Below are 23072 nucleotides of genomic sequence, written 5' to 3' on the forward strand. Positions count from 1 at the left end.
AAAGGATGGGCAGTGGCCTCCCACAGCAGTGAGAGCCAGATGCTGGTACAGCCCCACACATGCTCCCCAAGATGTCAGAGCAAAATGACTTTCCTCAGAAATGAAATACGCACTGGGTTTTGGCAAGTCTGAATTTTGACATTCATGGGTTTTCCGTCACTGTTACTGGACTTGGTGCTAGGCTAGGGGAATAGCTTTTGAGACTGAACAAAAAAACCCCAAAAGATCCAGCATGGACTAAATACTCACTCTGGTTGGATATTTGGAAAAGATAAACATCAAGAGAACATACACCAGAAGCCCACCAAAGGAGATCAGCTGGCGGGATCCCTGTTTTGCTGTGTCAAAGATGAGCCAGCAGATTATAGTTATAATAAAAGCTGCACACAACACCCTAGGAAAAAAAGAAGTGTCAGGCATGATATTCTGAAGAAGACCAGATATTCCTTCCCCTTCCCCTCCCTACAACACTTACATCTCTGTCTGTGAATGAACTCTCTGAGCCATGTATTAAGCTGAAACATGTAGCTTTACACAAGCAGGAACCTGCCTTTGCTGATGCAACCCTGACAACAACATCCCTTGGTGGCATACAGAAGAAATGTCTTCCAACCATGTCCCCAAAGTCAGAGTGTGGGGGAAACCCAAAAAAGGATGAGTGACTCTTGTCTGGGTGTTATTTCTATTAAATTAAGTGTGAGAAGATACCCTCTTTACTCATGCCATCCTCCTTTTCCTTTCCTGTCTTCTTTATTGAATTTTTTCTTCACTCTGGGCAGGACAGGCTGTGGATTTTATGAATTGCACTGGCTCTTTAACTGGTGGGCCTATGAAACACACTATTGAGGAGCTGGTTATAAACTGTTTACTTCTTTGTAACTGGCTGTAGTCTGTTTAGAAAAACTACTTCTAATTGCAACAATTTTAGCCATCTCAGAAACAATGACAAGAGCCACATGTACATCTATGTTCAGTGTTCCTATGGTCTCCATTATCATAGAACTGTGTTCAGCTTGCATATTCAAGGTAATTATCACAACAACAGCCTGAGAGGCAAGGAAATACCTCATCCCATTTACAGAGGGGAAAACTAAACATAGTCCCAGTGCTTTAATGTTACTTGTGTCTAACAGTTGTTTAGCTTCCACTGATTTCAGTGGTACCCAGATACCTAAATTCCATTTTTAGACCTGGATCAAAAATATGAAGCCATAAAATGGCTTCACCATTGCAATGCTGAATAACACTTTCTACACTTGAGAGACTTTCTGTCTCTTGGAGGAATCTGTGACCTACAGTTAAGCACTTAATCTGTGATATGTACAACTTAAGGATTGCAGCCCAGGTAATACAGCACTTACTGCCCTTGGCTTGTTCCATCTTCTCACCAGGGCTCTGCTATTCTATTTGCTCCCTCCCCCAAAGAGGCTGCCAGATTATCTAATGGAGGTGCCTATGTGTGACTGCTCTCTAGTGTGGCTCCTGAGCAGAAGGACCACAATCTTTATAGCACCTTTCTCAGAAATTCCTGCTCCTGTGGCAAAACCATTTCAAAATCTTAAGAGTAAGTTGGGACATTTTCCTGAACCTAGAAAGACTCCTCCTTAGAGCTCTTTCTTTCTCAGATAGCAGGTGACCCAGCTGAGATAGAAGGCAACTGGCCAATTTCCTTTTCCTTTTTAATGATATTTCATTTGGTCTTTTCTTTGGTCTACAAGCCTCCTTTGGCTCCCCATTTTCCCAGGAATAACTTAAATATTCCTAATAACTGCTCAGGAATACTTGGAATAAGTATCTACCAGATCTAAGTATCTACCATTTATCTACCAGAGGAATGCCTACCATCCCAAATAAGGTTGTATGATCTTACTATGACAGTAAATGTGGCTGGCATGTTTTGATTCCTAAAGGTCAAGTAAAAATTGCTATGGGGATATGTGAACAAGTAGAGTCTAGATAACACACTTCAGTCTTCAGCAGTTTGCATATGTTAGAGTTAAGGTTTTTATAAATCTCACAGCACTCTGAACAAGTGACAGTGAGGGACTTTCTGGCCTGCAGAATGAGTGGATAAGGCTACAACAGACTTGAACTTCTGTGAATGTGTTCTCTTGCAACCACAAACTTGTCCTATCTCAATTTGAGGAGTTTTTTTACACTTTCTGTCAAGATTTTTGATACCTAGCTACTGTATTGCAATCTTAAAAGTGTGTCTGCCATCTATAAACTGGAAAATACTGAATTATTCTGTATGTATTCCTTTATCTTATTGCAATTTGTATGATTGATCCATCTCCCTGTGTTTATGGAGATGTAAGCTGAAATAAAACTATAGGGCTAAATTGACTAATGTTTTGTGCTGCTGCATAAATAGGAATTAATTCATATTTACCATTTCAGCCAAAACCACTGTTTCTCCAGATATCTTTCTCCAGGGGAAAAGAATGCAGCAATTCTGTCTTCATACTTAGCTATTAAAAAATCCCAGCAGATGAAGAAGATGGCTAGGACAGTGATGATAAAGAGTGGCAAGGCTCTCTGAAAATTCAAGCTGCAGGCTGCAATAACTACTGCCAAGTATGCTGTCACAGAAACAAGAATATACATGTCAGTTAGGTTGGTCTTTTTAAAAACAGAATCAACTCTTAAATTTAAAGGATATGGTTAAAGTCAGTGCTTTTCTGACTCTTGGCCTAAATACTGAAAAATTCTGCTTTCATAGATAGTGTCGTTACTTACGATATGCTCATTGATATGAAAGGTGGCTTTCATCCTATCAAAGCAGGTTATACACTTTGGCCAAGCCAAGTTCATATCAAACATGTTAATCACTTGGGAAAACTAAACACATCTGCAGAACTGCTTCTTCCTGTGTAAAAACTGTGAATTAAGAACAAAGGGTCTTCTTCCTTCTTTCACAGGAGGATGAGTTTATCCAGTAAAACTAGAAGAAACACTTAGAAACATTTGTCAATTGCCTGATTTTTGATGGCCCTCTCAAGTAACTGGGAAGCTTAGAAGTAGTTTATTTTGTAAAGTAGCTGTGAAATGATTTGTCATTTGGTAGGTTCACTGTTAATACCTGCTGGCCAATGAAATATTCAGTTCTTGTAAATAATAATCTGATTTTGTCTATGGCAAATAAGGAAGAAGAGCTACTGATTTTTGTAAGGCAAGTTGTTTTTTATGGAATTAATGTATGAAACACTGACGTATCCTTAGAGCTCACTCACTCACTTTCTCGAGCCACGATATGTCCGCACTATGACAAAGCAAGACGAGCTGATGCTAGGAGGGCAGGATATTTGGAATGCAAGTGGCTCTTTTACAACCACTTTATGGTATGCTGATTCCTATCACACAGACATATTTTAGGTCTACGTGTTCTCAGTGTTCAAGCAGGAGGATCTCAAAAAGAAACTTGGTGAAGTGGAAAGAAACTAACCAACCTACTAGCTAATTAGGAAAGGGACAAAGAATAATATCTGAATGACTTTGCAGTGCATGCTGACATAAAACACATTTCCTCTAGCAAACATTTACTGTGGATATCAAGTGATATGGGCCAGAACAGAAAACTTCCATTTCTAGCCTGCTGACTTCAGTTCAGTCCAAGTTGGTGCCTGATGCTTTTTAATGTGATTTCATGGTTTTAGGCAAGTTCCTAAAACTGTAATTTAATGGGCCTCTTGGAGGGGGCTGGTAATGGAGTAGACACAAAGACTGAACTACCTTTTTATCCCAAATGTAATTGCTAGTCAGAGTTGAAACATGCTGGAGGAGCAGTGTAGCAAGATCTGTGCTTTTGTTAGGTTTGGGAATGAGCGGAGGTTTTGCAATCTGGAGCTTTCTCTGGGAGTAAATTCACTTTTACCTGCTTTCAAATGCATTCTTTAAGAGAGTCAAGAGTTTTTTGTGTCACATAGAAGACTGGCACAGCCTATAACCTCATACAGGTAAATAAATAAACACTTCAGCAACCCTGGGTGTAATATACTGTACCTGTTATTAGAATTCCATAGATCACATAGTGAATTCTGGTTTTATGTTTCTTGCAAAATTCACAGGCTTTATCATATTTCTTTTCTAAATGCCTAGGAAAATGCAAAAAACCAAACAGAACAAAAACGTAAGCTGTAGGTAAGAGTAATGTGCACAGGAAGATCAGGTTAAATTGATCAAAATTTCTTCACTGGAGTATGCTGCACTTGATAAGGGTTAAATTCAGATCCCAAAGTGCCCAAGAAAATCGTGCCAACATCTGCAGAGATTTTGGGGGGATTTCTTTGGTTTGATGTTGGACAAGTAAAAAAGAAAATCTGGCAGATATCTAATGGGCCAATCTGTCAACTATCTAACAGGCCAAAGTTAGCAGGCCAGTTCTGCTAGCCTCTGAAGTACAGCTCTTCTGTGAGGAGGTCTGTTAACAGGGTTAGTGCAAACTGGGTAGGTAGTTAAAGATTCAGTGCCAGTTACTAGACCCACAAAGATTGTTAATATAGCCAGCCCAGCATTGCTATGTGGAGCAGTAGTGTTGCTATAGTTGTGAAGGCCTAAGTCTGCATTTGTGTATGCAAAATAACCCATATCCATCTAAAACCTTATTACAGTGTGCATAGATGTTTCTGGATATTTTAAAATGTGGTTGTTAGTTACATTCACTTTTCATCTAAGACTCATCAGTTCATGGAAGCTAAAATGATTTGTTATTTCAATGTCCTATTCTAAGTATCTGTTCTTCCAGTTACTACATATTTCACTTTCGTTCTTTTCTCATCTCACTAAGGGTAACACAGAGTGGCTTCATGAGGGAGGCTGAAATTTAGGGAAATAGCAGTTAAGGGAGTTAATTCAACACAGATTTCCAATGTTAAGTATGCTGGTGATGCGGACGTATTTCAGTTACAAAAGCTGTAGCTAAATAAGCACTTTCGTATTGTGCAAACTGAAAAAGAAATCACAGCTATAGCTGTGTCTCTCTAAAGTGGTGCCTCACGCTCTACCATCTATAAAGGCAATGTTATATTTAGAGATGCTAATTATCCAGACTGTACTTGTTTGGAAAATAGATGTGGCTGGAGTCAGATGCACACTGAAATTCAGCATGAATACCCTTCTTTTCTGCACTAAAAAACCCCTGATTAATTTAAAAGAAATTGGAGAGAAACAAGGACTATTAACTTAATTCATATCAGCACTCAGAACAGCAGAGGAACATACCAGTACAAAGAGTAACAGGGTCTCTGCGAAATCTTGATTGCTTTTGGTATTTCCATTTTAATTCTGGGAATTCCTGTTGCCTCACAAATAATTGCACTTTTTTTTTTCCCCACTTGTAAGAATATTAGGTTATTTACCCAATCTCAACAGAGAGATTAGATACAACAGGAAAAGAAAGAAAAGGAGAAATGAGAGACAGATGCATGAATAAGTCAGTTACTTTATCAAATTTATCGTTCATCCATCAACCAAAAAAGGTAAAAATATTATCTACTATTTGTTACTGCTACTTATGAGTCTTTTAGGATTTAAAATTGTTATTTTAAGATTACAATTCCTTGTAATGTCTTCTTTGTTCTAACATTTCTCCATTGTTGTTTTATTAATTCAGGTGATTATCACTTTGGTAGCAGGATATCTTAAATGTTTAGGCATACATGTCATAAATATGCAGTTCTGTTCTGAAAAGTGGCAGAAAAACAGCTGCCTTATGAAATCTGGTTAATTTACTGAGGAAACATTATTTTCTAAAAGCTGATCCTATAGGCTTAAAGTGCAGCACGTTGTTGATGGCTTTTATTTAACCAAAGATGCTGAAAAAGCAGATACCACTTAAGCACATTTAAAGGAGAACTTTAAGGTGAAATGTTTGTAGATGCCAAAACTATTCTTGCTTGCATTTTGCAACTCAGAAATCTTTTTTCTGGTCTACATATATTCTATAGGTGAATGTTAAAAGCTTGACATGTCACTACATGTGAATCCTTGTTACCAACAGACTGATCTTTCAAAGGGGTTGGGTCACAGAGCACAGGCTATTCAGTACTATCTGCTGAAAGAAATCGATGACACATTCAAAATTGAGGCAGCTTTTTGAATGCCCCTTTTAAGCAGACACAAAAAAAGACATTAGATCACATTAGTGCCTGCTTTTACGAGCTAATTTACAAAAAACACCTTGGTAGAAATACCATGGCCCTTGTCAGGTGCTCAACAGAAAAATAAACCTAGACAAAGCATAAAACCAAGTACAAAACCGGAGAGCACAGAACAACCGTACGTAGCCTGAAGGTAATCAGAATAGAGCAAAGGGCTCTTGAGGTTCCAGCCTACAAGGAGCTTTCACTGCCCGAGGCAATGGTACCTGCTGCTGTTGGAAGAACAAGGGGACCTCGGGAACAGTAAGCCCTCTGAATGAAACCTTATTTATCCCTCGGCTCTCCATATACAGCAATAAACAAGAATGAATAAAAAACATACAGGCTTCATCGCTGCCCCAACTCAACCCGTCTCTGTACAGAGATGCCTCTTGTCGAGTGACTCCTGTGGGCCCAGTTTTGAGGGGGAGAGACCCTGCTAACCTTGAGCAGCCATTTGCGTGCCAGCACTTGCCTGTGCAATTAGCTTACTTCTGGGGAGATGCCGGACACCTGCCACTGGAGAAGCTTATCAAACCTGGATGTTTGATCTATCAAATCTCAGCTTTCGTTTTTGCTAGACAAGACCCTAAATGTTTTAAACCAGAAAGTGTTTCATGTTACGTACTGCTAAAGGAATGAAAAATCTCCAAAGAACAGAGAGGAGAAACGAGAGCACATTTAAGTGACTTCTAAATACTTTTGCTAGATTTTTGAAGCAGTATTTTGATATGATGACATCAGTAAACCTGCTCATATTAACAAGTCTTTAAGTTCTGTATATACAACTCGAAAGCATAATTAAAATCTTCACAAGTTCTTCGGTATATAAGCATACTGTTTGTAGAGGAATGAGATCTTTCCAAGCAGTCCAATTTGAGCAAGACAAACTCCTATTTGAAATACCCAGTAAGTGAGTTGCTACAATCTGCTGATAGAAAGACAGGTTCAAAGCTGATGTGGTGTGCTGTGTAACAGAATGCAGTCATAGAAATCAGGGGAAAGATACAGTTTGATTTCTGTGAAACTTTATATGAAGATTCAATATGACAGAAAAATACTAAGACATTAAAATACAATTTTAAGTATTGTATCTTTAATTCTTAATGCCTTATACAGGGTTTGTAGTTTTGACCAAAAAACCTAATCCTCAGGTAAAATGTAGGTAATGTGTTTTCACTGTGTGGTCACCTGGCACCAGTGCTAACGAAGTGTAAAAATTCTGCTCCATCAAAATGGCTTTTTTTACAGCTATTCTATTCATATTTTGCTCTGGAGTAAATAGCTATGCAAACTGAAGGACAACAGCGAATCTTTAACTTCCTGAAAGAGATCACTGTTTAAGGCATCTCCTTAAAAAGGCTCTTAGGAAATATTGGGAAAGTACTTAATGTACAAAAAGAAAAAATATTGCTCCCTTAATTTCCAAGGTTTTAGAAGGATAGTTCCACTATCACACGTTTCAGTTGAAAGGTATAATAATTTTAAATACTATATGTTTCTGTATTACACAAAATGCTAGGCAATACAAAGGTTTGTGTAGCATAGGGATATGTCCTAGTTTCGGCTGGGATAGAGTTAATTTTCTTCCTAGTAGCAGGCATAGTCCTGTGTTTCGGATTTAGTATGAGAAGAATGCTGATAACACACTGATGTTTTAGTTGTTGCTGAGTACTGCTTATGCTAGTCAAGGACTTTTCAGCTTCCCATGCTCTGCCAGGTGCACAAGAGACTGGGAGGGGGCACAGCCAGAATAGTTGATCCAAACTGACCAAAGGGCTATTCCATACCATAGGGCGTCATGCTCAGTATATAAGCTGGGGGGGGTTGGCCGGGGAGCAGCGACTGCTGCTCGGGAACTGTCTGGGTATCGGTCGGCAGGTGGTGAGCAATTGCATTGTGCATCACTTGCTTTGTATATTATTATTATTATTATTATTATTATTATTATTATTATTATTATTATTATTATTATTATTTTGTTATTATATTGTTATTATTATCATTACTATTTTACTTCAACTATTAAACTGTTCTGAGCTCAACCCAGAAGTTTTCTTACTCTTACTCCTCCAATTCTCTCCCCCATCCCAGCGGGGCAGGGGGAGTGAGCGAGCGGCTGCGTGGTGCTTAGTTGCCGGCTGCGGCTAAACCACGACAGGATATGACAGTGAAATTGAGAGTTGTCGCTCCAGAAGCAGAAGCACTGGCAGCTTATTGCTTAGGCCAGGATGAAGTGAGTGGAAAACTTACTCATCCAAAAGACATTACCCTTTCAAGCGCGGTTGCTCATCATCTACTGAGTCACGTTTGTTTTCATGCGGATCACTCTCAATATTGATGTATTCATCCTCCTGGAAAACAGATCAGTGCCGAGGCTGTGAGAGGGGTGCATGCTTGTTAAGTAAGGTGCGAAAAAACAGATCCCCGCTGGCAGATGGCTGAAGCAGTCTCAAGAATTTCCCATCTGCACTGAGCGCATGGCTCCAGCTCTCCTGTCTGCCACCAACCCTGTGACCAGTATCAGGCAAACCCAGTGGCCGTGAACTTCCCCAAGCCATTCACACCATTTTGAAAGGGGAAATAAAAGTGAAAAAAAATATTGGTGTTACTCAGAGCCGAAGAGGGCCCCATGCAGAGTACCACTGCATACACACCAAAAAGTGAGAGCCGCGGGTAGGGATGGTAGACCTCCCAGTCAGCCAGCTTGCCCAGCACCTCCTGTTGATGACCCCCTGTTTTTGTTGCTTCTCTGTTTACAGAACTTTAATATGATGGAAATTTTATGTATGGAGAATGGTTAAATTTGCGGGGGGGACAGGACTTACTGTTTTGAAAATTTAACGAAGCCAATACATTTATTCTTAAGAAAAGCTGCTGAGGAAAGGTGACAGGTAACGGTCCTTTAAAGAGAGCTAGCATCCACGGGCTTTGTAGCAGAAACTTGAAATTTGGCCAGGTAGCACATTTTCATCGGGAACACACCTTTTTGCTACCTGAATCCACATAAGCCTGGCTGCACTCAGGCTTTTGAACCACCACAGTCTGACCTCCACCATGTTTGAGGACAGCCCCTGAGGTGGCTGGGAGCAGCACAGGCCCCCCCCAAAGCTGCTTGGTGCACCAGTGGGGGCTACCATGCCCACCCCGCGTTACTTCCCCTGGCCCGGTCCAGAGGGGCAGAGGGAAAGCGCCTGTCCCATGGGTACGTACCTCCACGCTCATGGCGGGCCCTGAGGAGGGGCTGGTAACCCAGGGCCGTCGGCTGTTGCATTCAACAGCAGCAGCACGACCGCACACGGCCCTTTGCGCTCCTGCCTCCTCGTTTTAACGCCGTGTCAGGGCGGTGTGATGGGTCGCCTGCCCTTGGGCATGCGGCCGGGACCACAGTGAAGGCAGCCGGCATTTTCCTGAGCTGGTGGTCGTGTCCCACCCTGTCAAGAGGAGCTGGCCTGCTGTGCCCAGCCACCTGGAGCAGTGGCAGGCAGCAGGTGAGTTTACCTTTTCTTTTTCTGTCACTATGATTTGTGCTAAACACGTTCATAGAATCATACAATCATAGAATGCTTTGGGCTGGAAGGGACCTTTAGAGATCATGTAGCCCAACCCCCCTGCAGTGAGCAGGGACAGCTTTAACTCGATCAGGTTGCTCAGAGCCCCATCCAGCCTGACCTTGAATGTTGCCAGGGATGGGGCCTCCCCTACCTCTCTGGGCAACCTGTTCCAGTGCTTCACCACCCTCATTGTAAAAAATTTCTTCTTTAGATCCAGTCTAAATCTATTCTTCTTTAGTTTAAATCCATTACTCCTTGTCCTGTCACAACAGGCCTTGCTAAAAAGATTGCCCCCATCCTTTCTGTAGGCCCCCTTTAAGTACTGAAAGGCCGCAATAAGGTCTCCCCGCAGCCTTCTCTTCTCCAGGCTGAACAACCCCAACTCTCTCAGCCTGTCCTCGCTAGGAGAGGTGCTCCAGCCCTCGGATCATTTTTGTGGCCTCCTCTGGACCTGCTCCAACAGGTCCACATCCTTCTTGTGCTGAGGGCTCCAGAGCTGGATGCAGTACGCCAGGTGAGGTCTCAAACTGCTGTGTGAAGCAAGGCCTGCTGTGAACCTTGCCGTGGCCCCTGCCTTCTGTCTGGCTTTTCTGCTGCAGGAAAAGGCTGCAGAAAGTCCTAGAAAGCCCTCGGTTAGTTCCTAGTGAGACACCTGAAGCAGCTCAGAGGCAAAATTAATACACGGCCAGTAGTTAAAATGGTGCAGAGGAGCGTGTATGTAGAAGCTGCTATTCATTCCCCTAGGAGAAAGCTCAGCGTGACATGGACAGGAGTCTCTCAGTCCTCTTGACTGCAGTTTTTGGGGGGGTGGTGGTGATGGGAGTCATGTGGTTCTGTGGAGCTGCACTGTCATGGTCATACAGAGAGGAAATTAGAAAGATAAAAGCCCAGCTAGAACTCAATCTGGCCACTGTTGTAAGAGATAATAAAAAATGTTTCCACAAATACATTAACAACAAAAAGCGACCCAAGGAGAATCTCCATCCTTTGTTGGATGTGGGGTGGGGGAACACTGCCACCAAGGATGAGGAAAAGGCTGAGGTACTTAACGCCTTCTTTGACTCTGTCTTTAATAGCCAAACCGGTTATCCCCAGGGTATTCATCCCCCTGAGCTGGAAAACAGGGATGGGGAGCAGAATGAAGACCCTGTAATCCAGGAGGAAGCAGTGAATGACCTGCTACACCACCTGGACACTCACAAGTCTATGGGGCTGGATGGGATCCACCCAAGAGTATTGAGGGAGCTGGCGGAGGAGCTTACCAAGCCACTCTCCATCATCTATCAGCAGTCCTGGTTAAGAGGAGGTCCCTGATGACTGGAGGCTTGTGAATGTGACGCCCATCTACAAGAAGAGCCGGAAGGAGGACCCGGGGAACTGCAGGCCTGTCAGCCTGACCTCGGTACCAGGGAAGGTTACGGAGTGTTTCATCTTGAGTGTGCTCAACAGGCATGTGCAGGTCAACTGGGGGATTGGGCCCAGCCAGCATGGGTTCATGAAAGGCAGGTCCTGCTTGACCAACTTGATCTCCTTCTATGACCTGCTGACCCGCCTGGTGGACGAAGGAAAGGCTGTGGATGTCACCTACCTGGACTTCAGCAAAGCCTTTGACACAGTCTCCCATAGCATTCTCCTAAGGAAGCTGGTGGCTCATGGCCTAGGCAGGTGTACTCTTTGCTGGGTACAAAACTGGTTGGGTGGCTGAGCCCAGAGAGTAGTGGTTAATGGAGTTAAATCCATTTGGCAACTGATCACAAGCGGCGTTCCCCGGGGCTCAGTTCTGGGGCCAGTCTTAATACCTTTATCAACGATCTGGATGAGGGGATTGAGTGCACCCTCAGTAAGTTTGCAGATGACACCAAGTTGGGCGGGAGGGTCGATCTGCTCAAGGGTAGGATGGCCCTGCAGAGGGACTTGGACAGGCTGGATCGATGGGCCAAGGCCAACTGTATGAGGTTCAACAAGGCCAAGTGTCGGGTCCTGCACTTCGGTCACAACAACGCCATGCAACGCTACAGGCTTGGGGAAGAGTGGCTGGAAAGCTGCCTGGCTGAAAAGGACCTGGGGGTGTTGGTAGACATCTGGCTGAACATGAGCCAGCAGTGTGCCCAGGTGGCCAAGAAGGCCAAGAGCATCCTGGCTTGGATCAGGAATGCTGTGGCCAGCAGGAGCAGGGAGGTGACTGTCCCCATGTACTTGGCACTGGTGAGGCCGCACCTGGAATACTGTGTCCAGTTTTGGGCCCCTCACTACAAGAAAGACTCTGAGTTGCTGGAGCACGTCCAGAGAAGGACAATGAAGCTGGTGAAGGGTCTGGAGAGCAAGTCTTATGAGGAGCAGCTGAGGGAACTGGGATTGTTTAGTCTGGAGAAGAGGAGGCTGAGGGAAGACCTTATTACTCACTACAACTACCTGAAAGGAGGCTGTAATGAGGTAGGTGTCGGTCTCTTCTCCCAAGTAACAAGTGATAGGACGAGAGAAAATGGGCTCAAGCTGTGACAGGGGAGGTTTAGATTGGATATTAGGAAAAATTTCTTCACGGAGAGGGTAGTCAAGCATTGGAACAGGCTGCCCAGAGAGGTGGTGGAATCACTATCCCTGGAGGTGTTCAAAAAATGTGTAGATGTGGCACTTTGGGACATCGTTTAATGGGCATAGTGGTGTTGGGTTGATGGTTGGACTGATGATCTTAGAGATCCTTTCCAACCTTAATGATTCCTAGTTTTTACTTTCATTAAAAATAATCCAGCCACCAAGCCAGGAAACATGAAATTGCTACTCTACCCTTAACTGGTTTAGTGGTGGACTTGGTAGTGTTAGGTTAATGGCTGGACTGGCTGATCTTAAAGGTCTTTTCCAACCTAAATGATTCTATGATTCTACGTAACTTATGGCCGCATTTTCACAAAACTCCGTTTCTGTCTTTAGTCTTGACTGTGAAATAAAGCAAACCTGAAAAATGCAGATGCTGCTGCCTACTAAGTTGCTATTATTTTTGGTAACTGGGAGCACTCTTCTCAGCGGCTGTAGGAGGTGGGCTTCTCACCTGAGGGACACTGAGTGCTGATAGTACTGAAATATCATTTACTCCTGGGCTTAAATTGAGGGTATACTGCATGCCAGTGATTCTCACAGATTTTTGAACCTACATTATAAATTATTTCTTTGGCAGGATGCCTTTGCTGCCTCTGATCATATCCAAAACCCACTGGAAGATAGAAACAGCATCAGGAAACCTCTATTACATGCTGCTTCAAGTACCATCACCAAACTTGGCAAGCAGATATGATTACAGCACAGGAAAGTACTAGAAGTTTTTAATGGAACTTTTAGAATAGCAGAATATTTCTGGAGTGTGGATGTGAAAATATTAATACATGACACTAGTAAAATATCTGTGGTTCTTTTTAATCTGACTCTCATATTCACAGAAAGCTACTCACTATGTGGGCTTAAACAAATGTATAGTCAAAAGAAGTCAAAATGGACGTATTTATTATGAAGTCATGTGTCTTGTATTCTCTTTCTTCTCTGGTCAGCTGTATGTCAGAGCTGTTGCCTCCAGTTTGTGTTTGTCTGAAACTTCCCCTATTTTGGATAAGTAGGTATTTAACGATATGTATGCCCTGTCTGACTGAAAGATTGCATCACTAAACCAAATGTTTCCAGCTTCTCTTCTTCCAACTTCTCAGGAGAAAATGCTTCTATATCAACTCCTTGTCCACAGTATTCCCTCTGATCACCATTTCTGATGCCTCTTTTGCATCTTGTATGAAGCCATTATGACATTAGAAAACATTTTCCTGAATCCTACAAGTCCTGTCAATTTTCTGTGTTTTTTCCTTAATGTATTTCTGAGAACAGAACTCGCTTCCCTGTCATTTTATGAATTCTAAATCAAATTCAGGTTTTGTTAAGATATCTGTCTTGACTATTATCACAGCCAATTACTAACATTGAATTTGAGGTTTATGAATTTACATAAGGTTATTTGAAAGAAATAAAAAAGAAACCATACCTGATTAGTATGCTCAGTTTTCTTATTTTGTGAATTCTTGATTCTCTGTGAATTGTCTCCAAGACCTTGCAGATTTACAACATCCAGACCTTCCCTGTCATCCTGGGGCATGACAAGACCAGAAATTATATCAGTTCAAGTCAGAAGCTGAAAGCCTTTCTCATGTGTGGTAAGAACTGATTTATACTCTGACGCCTGTGCTTCCCTGTTTTACTTTACTAGTGCAGGGAGCCCAAAACTCAGTGTAGAGAGCTTGGGTGTTCAAGTCCCTGCACCATTACACAAAGCTGTGTCAGTCATGGATGGTGCTTGACTACTGTGAATCTGCTGTTTTCTTGACCCAAACTCACATGTCCTCCTGGTGCTGCCCTTTGCCTCAAGACTGGTTCAACAAGTTTACAAAGATCCAGCCCTTCTCCCTGCCCAGGGCAAAATGGCCTGTTTGGGCCTTCCTTGGGTTGTTAGTACCTTTGCTCTAGTATATATGCTCCTTATGCATATGCAGTAAATGCTTTTTTTTTTTTAAATACATACTTTTATTTCTCTTGGAATAAAACAAACACTCAGAGTATCTTTAAAGAGAGCAGTTAGCTTTACTACATTAATTCTGTGTGGTATACCTTTTATCAGAATGTACTGAGAGTTGAAGAAAGCCATAACCAGCTCCACTATTTCTGCTCTTTTTTTTTTTATTCTCAAGCTGGATTTTCTTGTTTCTTAATGTTTTGAAGGGTACATTATTTCTTTGTAATGATCCTTGAAGGGCTGGTTCTTATTTTGGTTTCGTAATAAAGCTGCTTAAACAAAACATCAGATAACTTACCGCAATTGATATAAATGTTTTATAGTTCAGTGGTTTCTTATGGCAGCAGTTACGGTATGGTCACTTCACTGTGTTTTATTGCATGAAGTATCTAATTATTTACATGATAATAAAACGAGTACATTAGTATCTACATTTAGCCTTCTAAGAAAATTATAATTTCCAAATGAACAATACAAAGTAAGCTTAATCATGGTAAATTATGACAAAGGCAGGAATAAGCAGTACTGCTAGACATAAATTAGATTTTGTCTTTTAGAGGAAACATGACCTTAGGAGCAACCAGAACGCTTTTCAGTAATATATTTTCCTTAAAGATACTGTCTCTAAGCTTCACAAAAAATGCGTTTCTGTAAAAGTGTTTCTAGAACCTTGTGTGCCTGGGGGAAGAGGAGGAAGTGGCAAGAAGCTGTTGATTCACCTGCTGTGACCTTGATAAACCAGATGCCAATACATCAGTTCCCTTCCAAGAGTATCTTTGCATTCCCTTAAAAGGGAGGTATTTCTTTTTCAAAAAGCACCTCTTTTACTCATTTGCCTTCTAACCATGCTGTCTTACGAGTTTGTCATAGCTGTAACTGCAGTCTACAATGAAAGCCTCTACTGAACACTCCATACAGTAGAAAAAAAAAATTTCAGAAGCAGCAGTGCTTATCTGTAATATTGACATATATTAAAAATACTATACAGGACAGCGTAGTGAAGTCAAAGTGGTACAGTGCTGTAATTGACACCCACCACTCCCCCGGGGATAGTCTCTTTGAAGATTTCTGTACTTGCTGCTGAGGAAGAAAAAGCAGAGATTTCTTAAGACTTTTCTCAGTGAACATGTGAAAAACTGTTAGCAAGTGAGTTGCTGTCTACAAGCAACAGAAGTACAGAACAATTTGCGTTGGAAAAAACTCTAGAAGTCACTTTGTCCAACCCACTGCTCAACTGCAATAATTACATAAGAGTTTCATTTATAGAGTAATTAAAATATATGAATGTGTGAGTAATGTAACAGAAAACTAGTAAGAGCATCACATGATTGCTGGAGCTCTAAATAGCCCACGCTGCAGAATGATAGATTTGTGTTATTTTCTGCAAGCATAAAAAGCTCTCATTTCAACTGATCATACCACATTTCTGGCATATTCCAAATTCAGTAGAAACTGGTTAATTACTATTGATAACAAGTTTACTTCAGTAAAAGACTACTTCTGTTGACTAAAACAGTCTTTGAACAAGTGCCATGAAGCTGAATAATCCTGTATTTCACAGCTGATTTTTCAAGTACATTCTCTTCATCGTCCCCTTTATCCAACTTTTTGTTTGGTGAAAATCCATGTTATTCAATCCTACTCCCTGAAGAAGAATAATTCTTTTTAATTTCTGATAAGTATAGCAATATTCAAGTGACAAATAAAACTGCCTATTCGTTTTTCCTGCTTGCTTAAAGTCTTTCTGAGTTTGCTGAAGGAACTCCTCACCAAAATGTCAATCTGTGCTTACCACCTGCTGTTGCAGATTGCTACCTAAGCACCCAGCACGGGCAGAAAAGCTTCTACCTCATTTGCTCAGTATCCTTTTCCACCTCCCTGCAAATGTCTGCAGACATTGCAACAGAAATCTGTTTAGTCTCAGAGCAAGTAAAACATATGAGAGGCAGAAAGCAAAATCCAGAAAAAACAAAACAGGAAAAAAAGATCTGCACATTCCTGAGAAGATAACAAGGTGCACATGACCCCTGCAATTATGTCATTCAGAACATCTATTGATATCAAGCAGGAACACAATGAGGATGACAAGGACAAGAATCCTAAAAATGCTTTTCACAAGGAATATTTACTTAGCCTGAGAAGAGCCTAAAGGTATAACTAACTTTCACTATTTCCTGTAAGAGACAGAGTGGTATGTCACAGTTAAAATTTTCTTTTAAAACAAGCATGGCTTTGGAAAGCAAGCTTTGAAAATGTGGAAAAGGACTGCACAATATCCTGCTTGGATCTGACAGAGTTATGCAGTGCAATGCCTTCATAATTTCCAAAGGAACTTACAACAACAATGCCCATGAAATGTAAATCCTTAATAGTGCCTATAGTCTTAATTAACCAACCAGACAAGAGTATCTAGGAAGCTGTGGAGAATGGCGATACACACAGAAATAAATGGCATTTTTTAGGATATGTTATAAGCTTGTTTAAGGAGAAAAAGCATTAAAACCCTGAATGTCTTGGTATAAACAGTGTGGCAATCTGTTGATTCTAGCTATGAGGTAGTATCCAAAGCAGGTAACTTTAGCATATAGGTCTTAACAATTGTATTGGGGTTTTATTAAGGTTCTGTTGCATGGAAGGGTAGGAACATGTTTGGGAAGACTGGCAGTGTGGGTAGTCATGTATCTTCTTAAAATCAATATAAGAACCTTACTCATTGTAATACACCCAAATGGCTGTTAGTAACTGAGATGTCCCTAATATCAAAGAGACAGAGAGAGAATGAGAGATACAGTGGAGCTGTACATGTGGGTTTTGTTGTCTGTTTTCTTTTGAGACCATTTTGAGCTGTTAATGAGGTAAAAAGTTGCTTCTGGGTCTCCCGGGAACTGGCATTACCACAAGGCAGTAACACAGGACCTGCAGTTTTTGGCACTATGCCTATAAACAGTTCCAAGTGGAATCTGCGTAGTGAACAAAAGAAGCAGCTGATATTTTACAGGATCGTGCATTTTTTAATATGTAATTGATGGTGTTAACAAAACTTTGCACTACATGGATGCATCGCTCTCTGAAAGTTAACATTGGTTAACTGATTTCTGAGGGTCTACTACAATATGGTTGAAAAAGTTTTATGCTTCTGTGATGCAGTGAAAACCCTATCATAGTACAGGAGGATGTGTGTGTTTCAGTATCAACAGCCATGTGAAATTGAGAACTCAAATAGTTATCCCCCTTTGACTATGTGCATGACTAGTCAAAAGGCAGATTACTCTGTATTACAACCTCTTCATCCTGTTACAAGTTCCTCCACAACAGAAGGCACAATGCCTCTCATTCTTGACAAAATAAAGCTCTGATGTATCCTTCATCCATCACTTGTTAGCCTTGAGCTGCTCTGCATTATGTTGAGAGCTGTTTTCTCAATTTATTTATTTTATAAAACAAACTACCTAACCCAGGTTTACTTCGTCCCTGTCTTATTTTTTCTGTCCCTTTATGTGTTAATCATTAAATGGTTCAGGTACATCTGAAGGTACCTATGGAATCCAATCCCACACTGATACTTAAAATGGCTTAAATTAATCCCTTTCCAGAACACTTTTATATTTTGTGGTTTAGGGAAGATACTCATTTCTTAATGACAGAAGAGACTGTATCTTACAGGAAGAAAAGTGTTCACTCTTTGTGCAAGAAAAGCTTAAATACAAGAAAATAGGAAAAAGAAAGAGGTGATTTTCAGCTGAGGTCATTCAAGAGCGTTCAGCACCCCAGACTTTGGAAGCTGACTGGACTATCTTAGACATACATTTTGTGTGAAAATGCAGCCAGGACGAAGCCCTCTCTTATCTCATTCACTTGAAGTGAGGGAGGCCCAAGTTCAAATTGCTTGCCTGTCTGCTCTGAAGCACGGATGCGTTGAGGGCGCTCAGATTACCCAGGAGAATGCCCTAACCACTGGGCTATCATGTTTTAAGAGGGTTATGTCTCGGTATCCTCTTGAAGCTGTCCCACTTAGTGTGAATTATTAACTGTTGACTGGAGTAGGGACTTGACCCTAACTCCCTTACATTCCACAAATATTCCCTGACCGGCAGATTATCAAATCAATCTGTTGTTTGCCTGTCTCTACAGCCCAATGAAAAAATATACAGAGTGGTTGGATGTCAATGTTGTTACATAATATTCCGCATGCTTAGCATCTACAAAGACCTTTCTGTGTTATTTGAATAGTGTCGGCTGATATTCACACCCACTACGTGCTACCCTTCCTGCTAGCTGAGCTCAGGGACAGCGTGAGGATGAGAGGCTGCCGAAGAGAGCAAGGCATGCTTTGCTAACGCGGCACTTTTTAGAGCCACTGTCTCTCCCCAACCTGTTCTACCTTCAGTGACAAGTACAGTGAACCTGCCTGGCTGTGGGTTTGCAAATTTCTGTTTGTCCCTGCTCTACTTCTTATGAAAGTACAGGGGTGCTGGGCACTGAGAAGAAGTAACTAACGGGTTAACAGGTGTTTTGGTGCTTCCTCTTTTGAAATCTGCGTTTTTTAAATGGCTGTTAACATTACTTTACGTGCATAACACGCAGAACCTTCTAGGTTGGCTACTTACCTCCTCTCTGTTCTCTTCTTGGGAGCAGAACAAGACAATTGCACTTATTTTATGCATGGAAGAAAGAAGATATGCCCCACTGTGATTACATGATTATTTCTCTCATATTATTAATATACATTGCTTTGATGACATGTATGTCTGCTGCATACTGATGACCTCCTCTTCAACAGAACTGTGAATTACCTATCCTCAGGAAAAAGCAGAAACTGATGCAGCAGATGGAAGAGGTGGATAAGCTAGTTGTGAGATCTATCAGCCTATGAAATATTACTGAGTCAGGAGACTTTTCAAAGATACCAGTATACCAGGCAGCAGATGAAAGCAGTAAGTGGAGCCTACTGAAAGTGTCGATTGTGCTCCAGTTTTTTATACAAGAGCCTTGTACTTTGGCGGGATATCAGTGCAAAGCATGTGGGGTGTTGTAAAATATCTGCAGGCAGAGAGCAGAAATTGCTTTTTCTTTGTTCAGGGACCGAAGTAAGCATTGTTCATTGTTTTTAAGTCCTTCCTCTTCCCCACAAAGCAAAGGAAACCACGCTTACCTGGAAGGCCAAATTGTGCACTCCTGAGTGATCACGGGTGGTCTCTTTCAGCTCCATGAGCCTAGCATGGGCAAGAGAGTTTGGGGTGAATGTTGAAAGCTGCTTGCAGCACAGGGTAGCAACATCCAGCACCTGGTTAATCCATCCACAGGGTTGGTATCACTTGAAGTCTAGTTAGCGGGAGGCACCCTCAGGTTGCTCTTGCTCACTCCTTCTCGCTCCCCTGGCACAGCCCCTTTTGGCCAGCGTGGGAAACTGCATTCACCGTTTCTTGAGAAAAGAAGGGAGGATTCCTGCGGGCCCCAGGAGGCCGACCTATCTCTGGGTGATCCCAAAGGCAAATGTGTGTACTTACATGACTTCTGGCTTTCCTCACTTGCTTGGGGGAAAATCTTCTCCGCCCAGATCTTTGAGATGTCAGCATAGTTTTTGTCTTTCTTACAGCTATTCTCAAGCCACTGTTTCTGCGATATTATTGTGGCTCTATTTTCATAGTGGTTAGGGACTTCATCTAGCAACAGAAAACAAGGGAAAATAAACAGCTCCCAAACCTCCAACAAATATCGGTTATGCATTGCCAAATCTTATGGCACGTGGTCATTTGGTTATCTGTCCTCAGATTACCCACCTTTAACTGAAGAGTTTTCTAATACTTTTCAGGCTTGCTATTTGCAGTATGGCAAAGTTATATTCTTAGAACTATCAGTTGAGTCTCTTACCCATGTTTTTGGTTGTCTGTGGACTTAGTTTCTACAGCTTGTTCTGTGTAAGTTCACTAAAAATAGTAGCGCTATTACAGACACTAAAGTAAGACAGGATTTGAATGAATATAAATTTTGTCTTTAAGGACAACAAAAATCAGTGAGTGTTCTGTTTCTTTGAAATACAGCAACATATACTCATGCATTCATTAGGTGCCTAAATTCGTAACTTTCTACATGGGGATTGAAAATGTCATGATTTTTGCCTCATCCTGTCATAAAGCAAAAAATGTCCTGTTTTAGGAATAAAGACAGAATAGACTAGCATGACTGAATATATTCTTGGAAATAAAGAACAGTTACATGAAAAATAAGATGATGCATCTTTCTGAGGAATCTTCCAACCATGTTTTAATTATATTATAAATCATATGGTTGCAATGTATGCTCTCTGAATCTCATAACTATTGCTCAAAAAGGAAGACTAGTTTTTTTTTCAGTAAGGAGCACGTGACTTTTAATGATATATTCTGGTTTTCAGGGTTCAGATTTTTTTTTGATGCCCCAGGTTTTGAAATCAGCATGTTTGTTGCTATTTGTATTTGCCCTGTGAGTAGAGCAATTTCTGTGACTAATTGCTTCTCTCTGCACACTATTCACCAGCAAAAATAGCAGCAAATATCTCTAAGAAGTTTGATATAATTGCCTGCTGATTACCGCATACCTCAGCTGTTTCTCTTTTCCTTTCTTCCTTCTCTCCTCCTACCAGTTTTGGACATGCTTTTACTATCAGAGGGAAGAGGGCAGAGGAAACAAGGCAGTGAATCATTTTCAAATCCAGCCCATGCAATCCTAAAATCTGTAGTCTGCACTTGCGTGGTTAGAAGAAAGTTCTACCCTGGTAACTATGCCAAGAGACAAGTATTTTTTGCTATTGTTTCTCTTCTGGCAACTTATTAGAGCATTTTTAAAACTGGTTTTCTCATTGAAAAATGTCAGAGTAACACTGACTTGATAATTTCAGTGCAAAGTTTCCTCCTCTGAATTGTATTTTATGTTAGAAAACTCACAGGATGTTGAAAGCAAAAACATCCACATGTCCAAGATAAATTCTGAACCCACTATAGAAAACGTGAAATATGCCATTTCCCTGGGGACAAAGGACCATGTAGTTAAACAAAAGGTGGGAACTCACTGATATTTTTTGTAAGGATCAGCCCGCAGTCTACTTCATGTTTGACTTACAGCAAACCCCTTCCCATTTCTGGTTAGTTTAAATACTTGCATGAAGACATGGACTTTCAAGAAATGTTATGTGTCTGAAGGATATCATGTCCTGCCATTTCACTTGATTACAAGCCTGGACATCTGCTCTCCACTTATGTGATTCCTCCAGCTACAAGAAGGCATTAAAGACTCACAGTTAATTTTTAGGGTGTTTTTCCAACACTAGACTAACACTGCTAGGCTCAAGCAAATACTTGTTGCCAAAATTCTACTGACTAATAACAGAGAGAAAAATTTACAATAACCGAAGAGTTGCTTCCTAATAGCACTAAGAAACTTTATGTTCCAACCCAGTACTTCTGCATGAACTTTGGACTCTCTTTCTTTTAGTTAGAGGAAGACCAATAAAAAAGCTTAATTCTTTCACTGACTTCCACATATCAATGAGATTTATATTTTTCCTAGTGTGAATAATACATGGAGGAAGTTCATTGTCATTTGAAGACATAATTTTCTTGGGTGCTTCTCACTTCCTTTTTTAATGGTAAAAGTTTATGAATTTGTTGAAAGAATGCTGCTGGTTTGGTTAGCAGGCCTGAGAAATAAGGAAAGGAAAGCATTTTATTGTATTAAAACAGCAATCTGGAAAAGGAGCTCAAAAGCACAATAAGTATGCAAAACCACTTTTTGATACGGACTAAAGAAAATTTATTTTCAATATATTGTGTATCTCTACAACTTTGCAGGCAGCTGGCACAATGAACTACTGTTATTTTATAACACATATGACTGAAACCTAGAAAATGAATAAGCTTGAGGAATAAACTTCCAGTTATTTTCTTGGATCCTTTCCTCAAAACACGAGAGGTGTTTACAGTCATTCCCCAGAAATTTATTAAGGAAGCAGAAGGCTTGAACACCAACCCAAGCATTTTCCTTGGATTGTAATGCGGGTAAAGGAAACCAGAGGTCTTGCTAGCAGGAGAGGCTTTCAGATGAGCTTTATGCTTTGTGACACAGAAAAACATTCTGTCCTGGTTTCGACTAGAATAGAATTAATTTTCTTCCTAGTAGCAGGCATAGTGCTGTGTTTTGGATTTAGTATGAGAAGAATGCTGATAACACACTGATGTTTTAGTTGTTGCTGAGTACTGCTTATGCTAGTCAAGGACTTTTCAGCTTCCCATGCTCTGCCAGGTGCACAAGAGACTGGGAGGGGGCACAACCAGAATACTTGATCCAAACTGACCAAAGGGCTATTCCATACCATAGGACATCATGCTCAATATAAGAACTGGTGGGGGGGATTGGCCGGGGAGCAGTGATCACTGCTTGGGAACTGTCTGGGTATCGGACAACGGGTGGTGAGCAATTGCATTGTGCATCACTTGTTTTGTATATTATTATTATTACTATCATTATTATATGGTTATTATTATCATTACCATTTTACTTTATTTCAATTATTAAACTGTTCTTATCTCAACCCAGGAGTGTTTCTCACTCTTACTCCTCCGATTCTCTCCCCCATCCCATCGGGGTAGAAGGAAATAGCGAGCGGCTGCGTGGTGCTTAGTTGCTGGCTGGGGCTAAACCATGACACATTCCTATCTGTAGCATAAAGTAATACAGTTGAGCAATCTCTGTTATGTGCCCTGGGTAAACTGTGACTTCAGACAAATAAGAGGTAGCCCATGAGGCAGGCAGAGCAGCTTCAGTCCCAACCTAATGACAAAACGCAGGTAGATTTCCAGAGAT

General features: G+C 41.2%; 1 protein-coding gene across 1 annotated transcript in view; it reads right to left on the reverse strand.

Moving 5' to 3' along the window:
* Positions 1-19443, reverse strand: part of SLC28A3 (solute carrier family 28 member 3) — a 42474-nt gene extending 23031 nt beyond the window's left edge. The window contains exons 1-6 of the mRNA XM_075727094.1: positions 19387-19443; positions 13710-13811; positions 8409-8491; positions 4003-4094; positions 2393-2582; positions 250-394 (exon numbers count right to left, since the gene is read on the reverse strand). Coding sequence (XP_075583209.1) covers positions 250-394; positions 2393-2582; positions 4003-4094; positions 8409-8491; positions 13710-13811; positions 19387-19443 — 669 coding nt within the window. The remainder of the gene's footprint in view (positions 1-249; positions 395-2392; positions 2583-4002; positions 4095-8408; positions 8492-13709; positions 13812-19386) is intronic.
* Positions 19444-23072: the final 3629 nt, after the last annotated feature.

This window comes from Pelecanus crispus, chromosome Z (assembly GCF_030463565.1).
Source record: "Pelecanus crispus isolate bPelCri1 chromosome Z, bPelCri1.pri, whole genome shotgun sequence".
Lineage (NCBI taxonomy): Eukaryota > Metazoa > Chordata > Aves > Pelecaniformes > Pelecanidae > Pelecanus > Pelecanus crispus.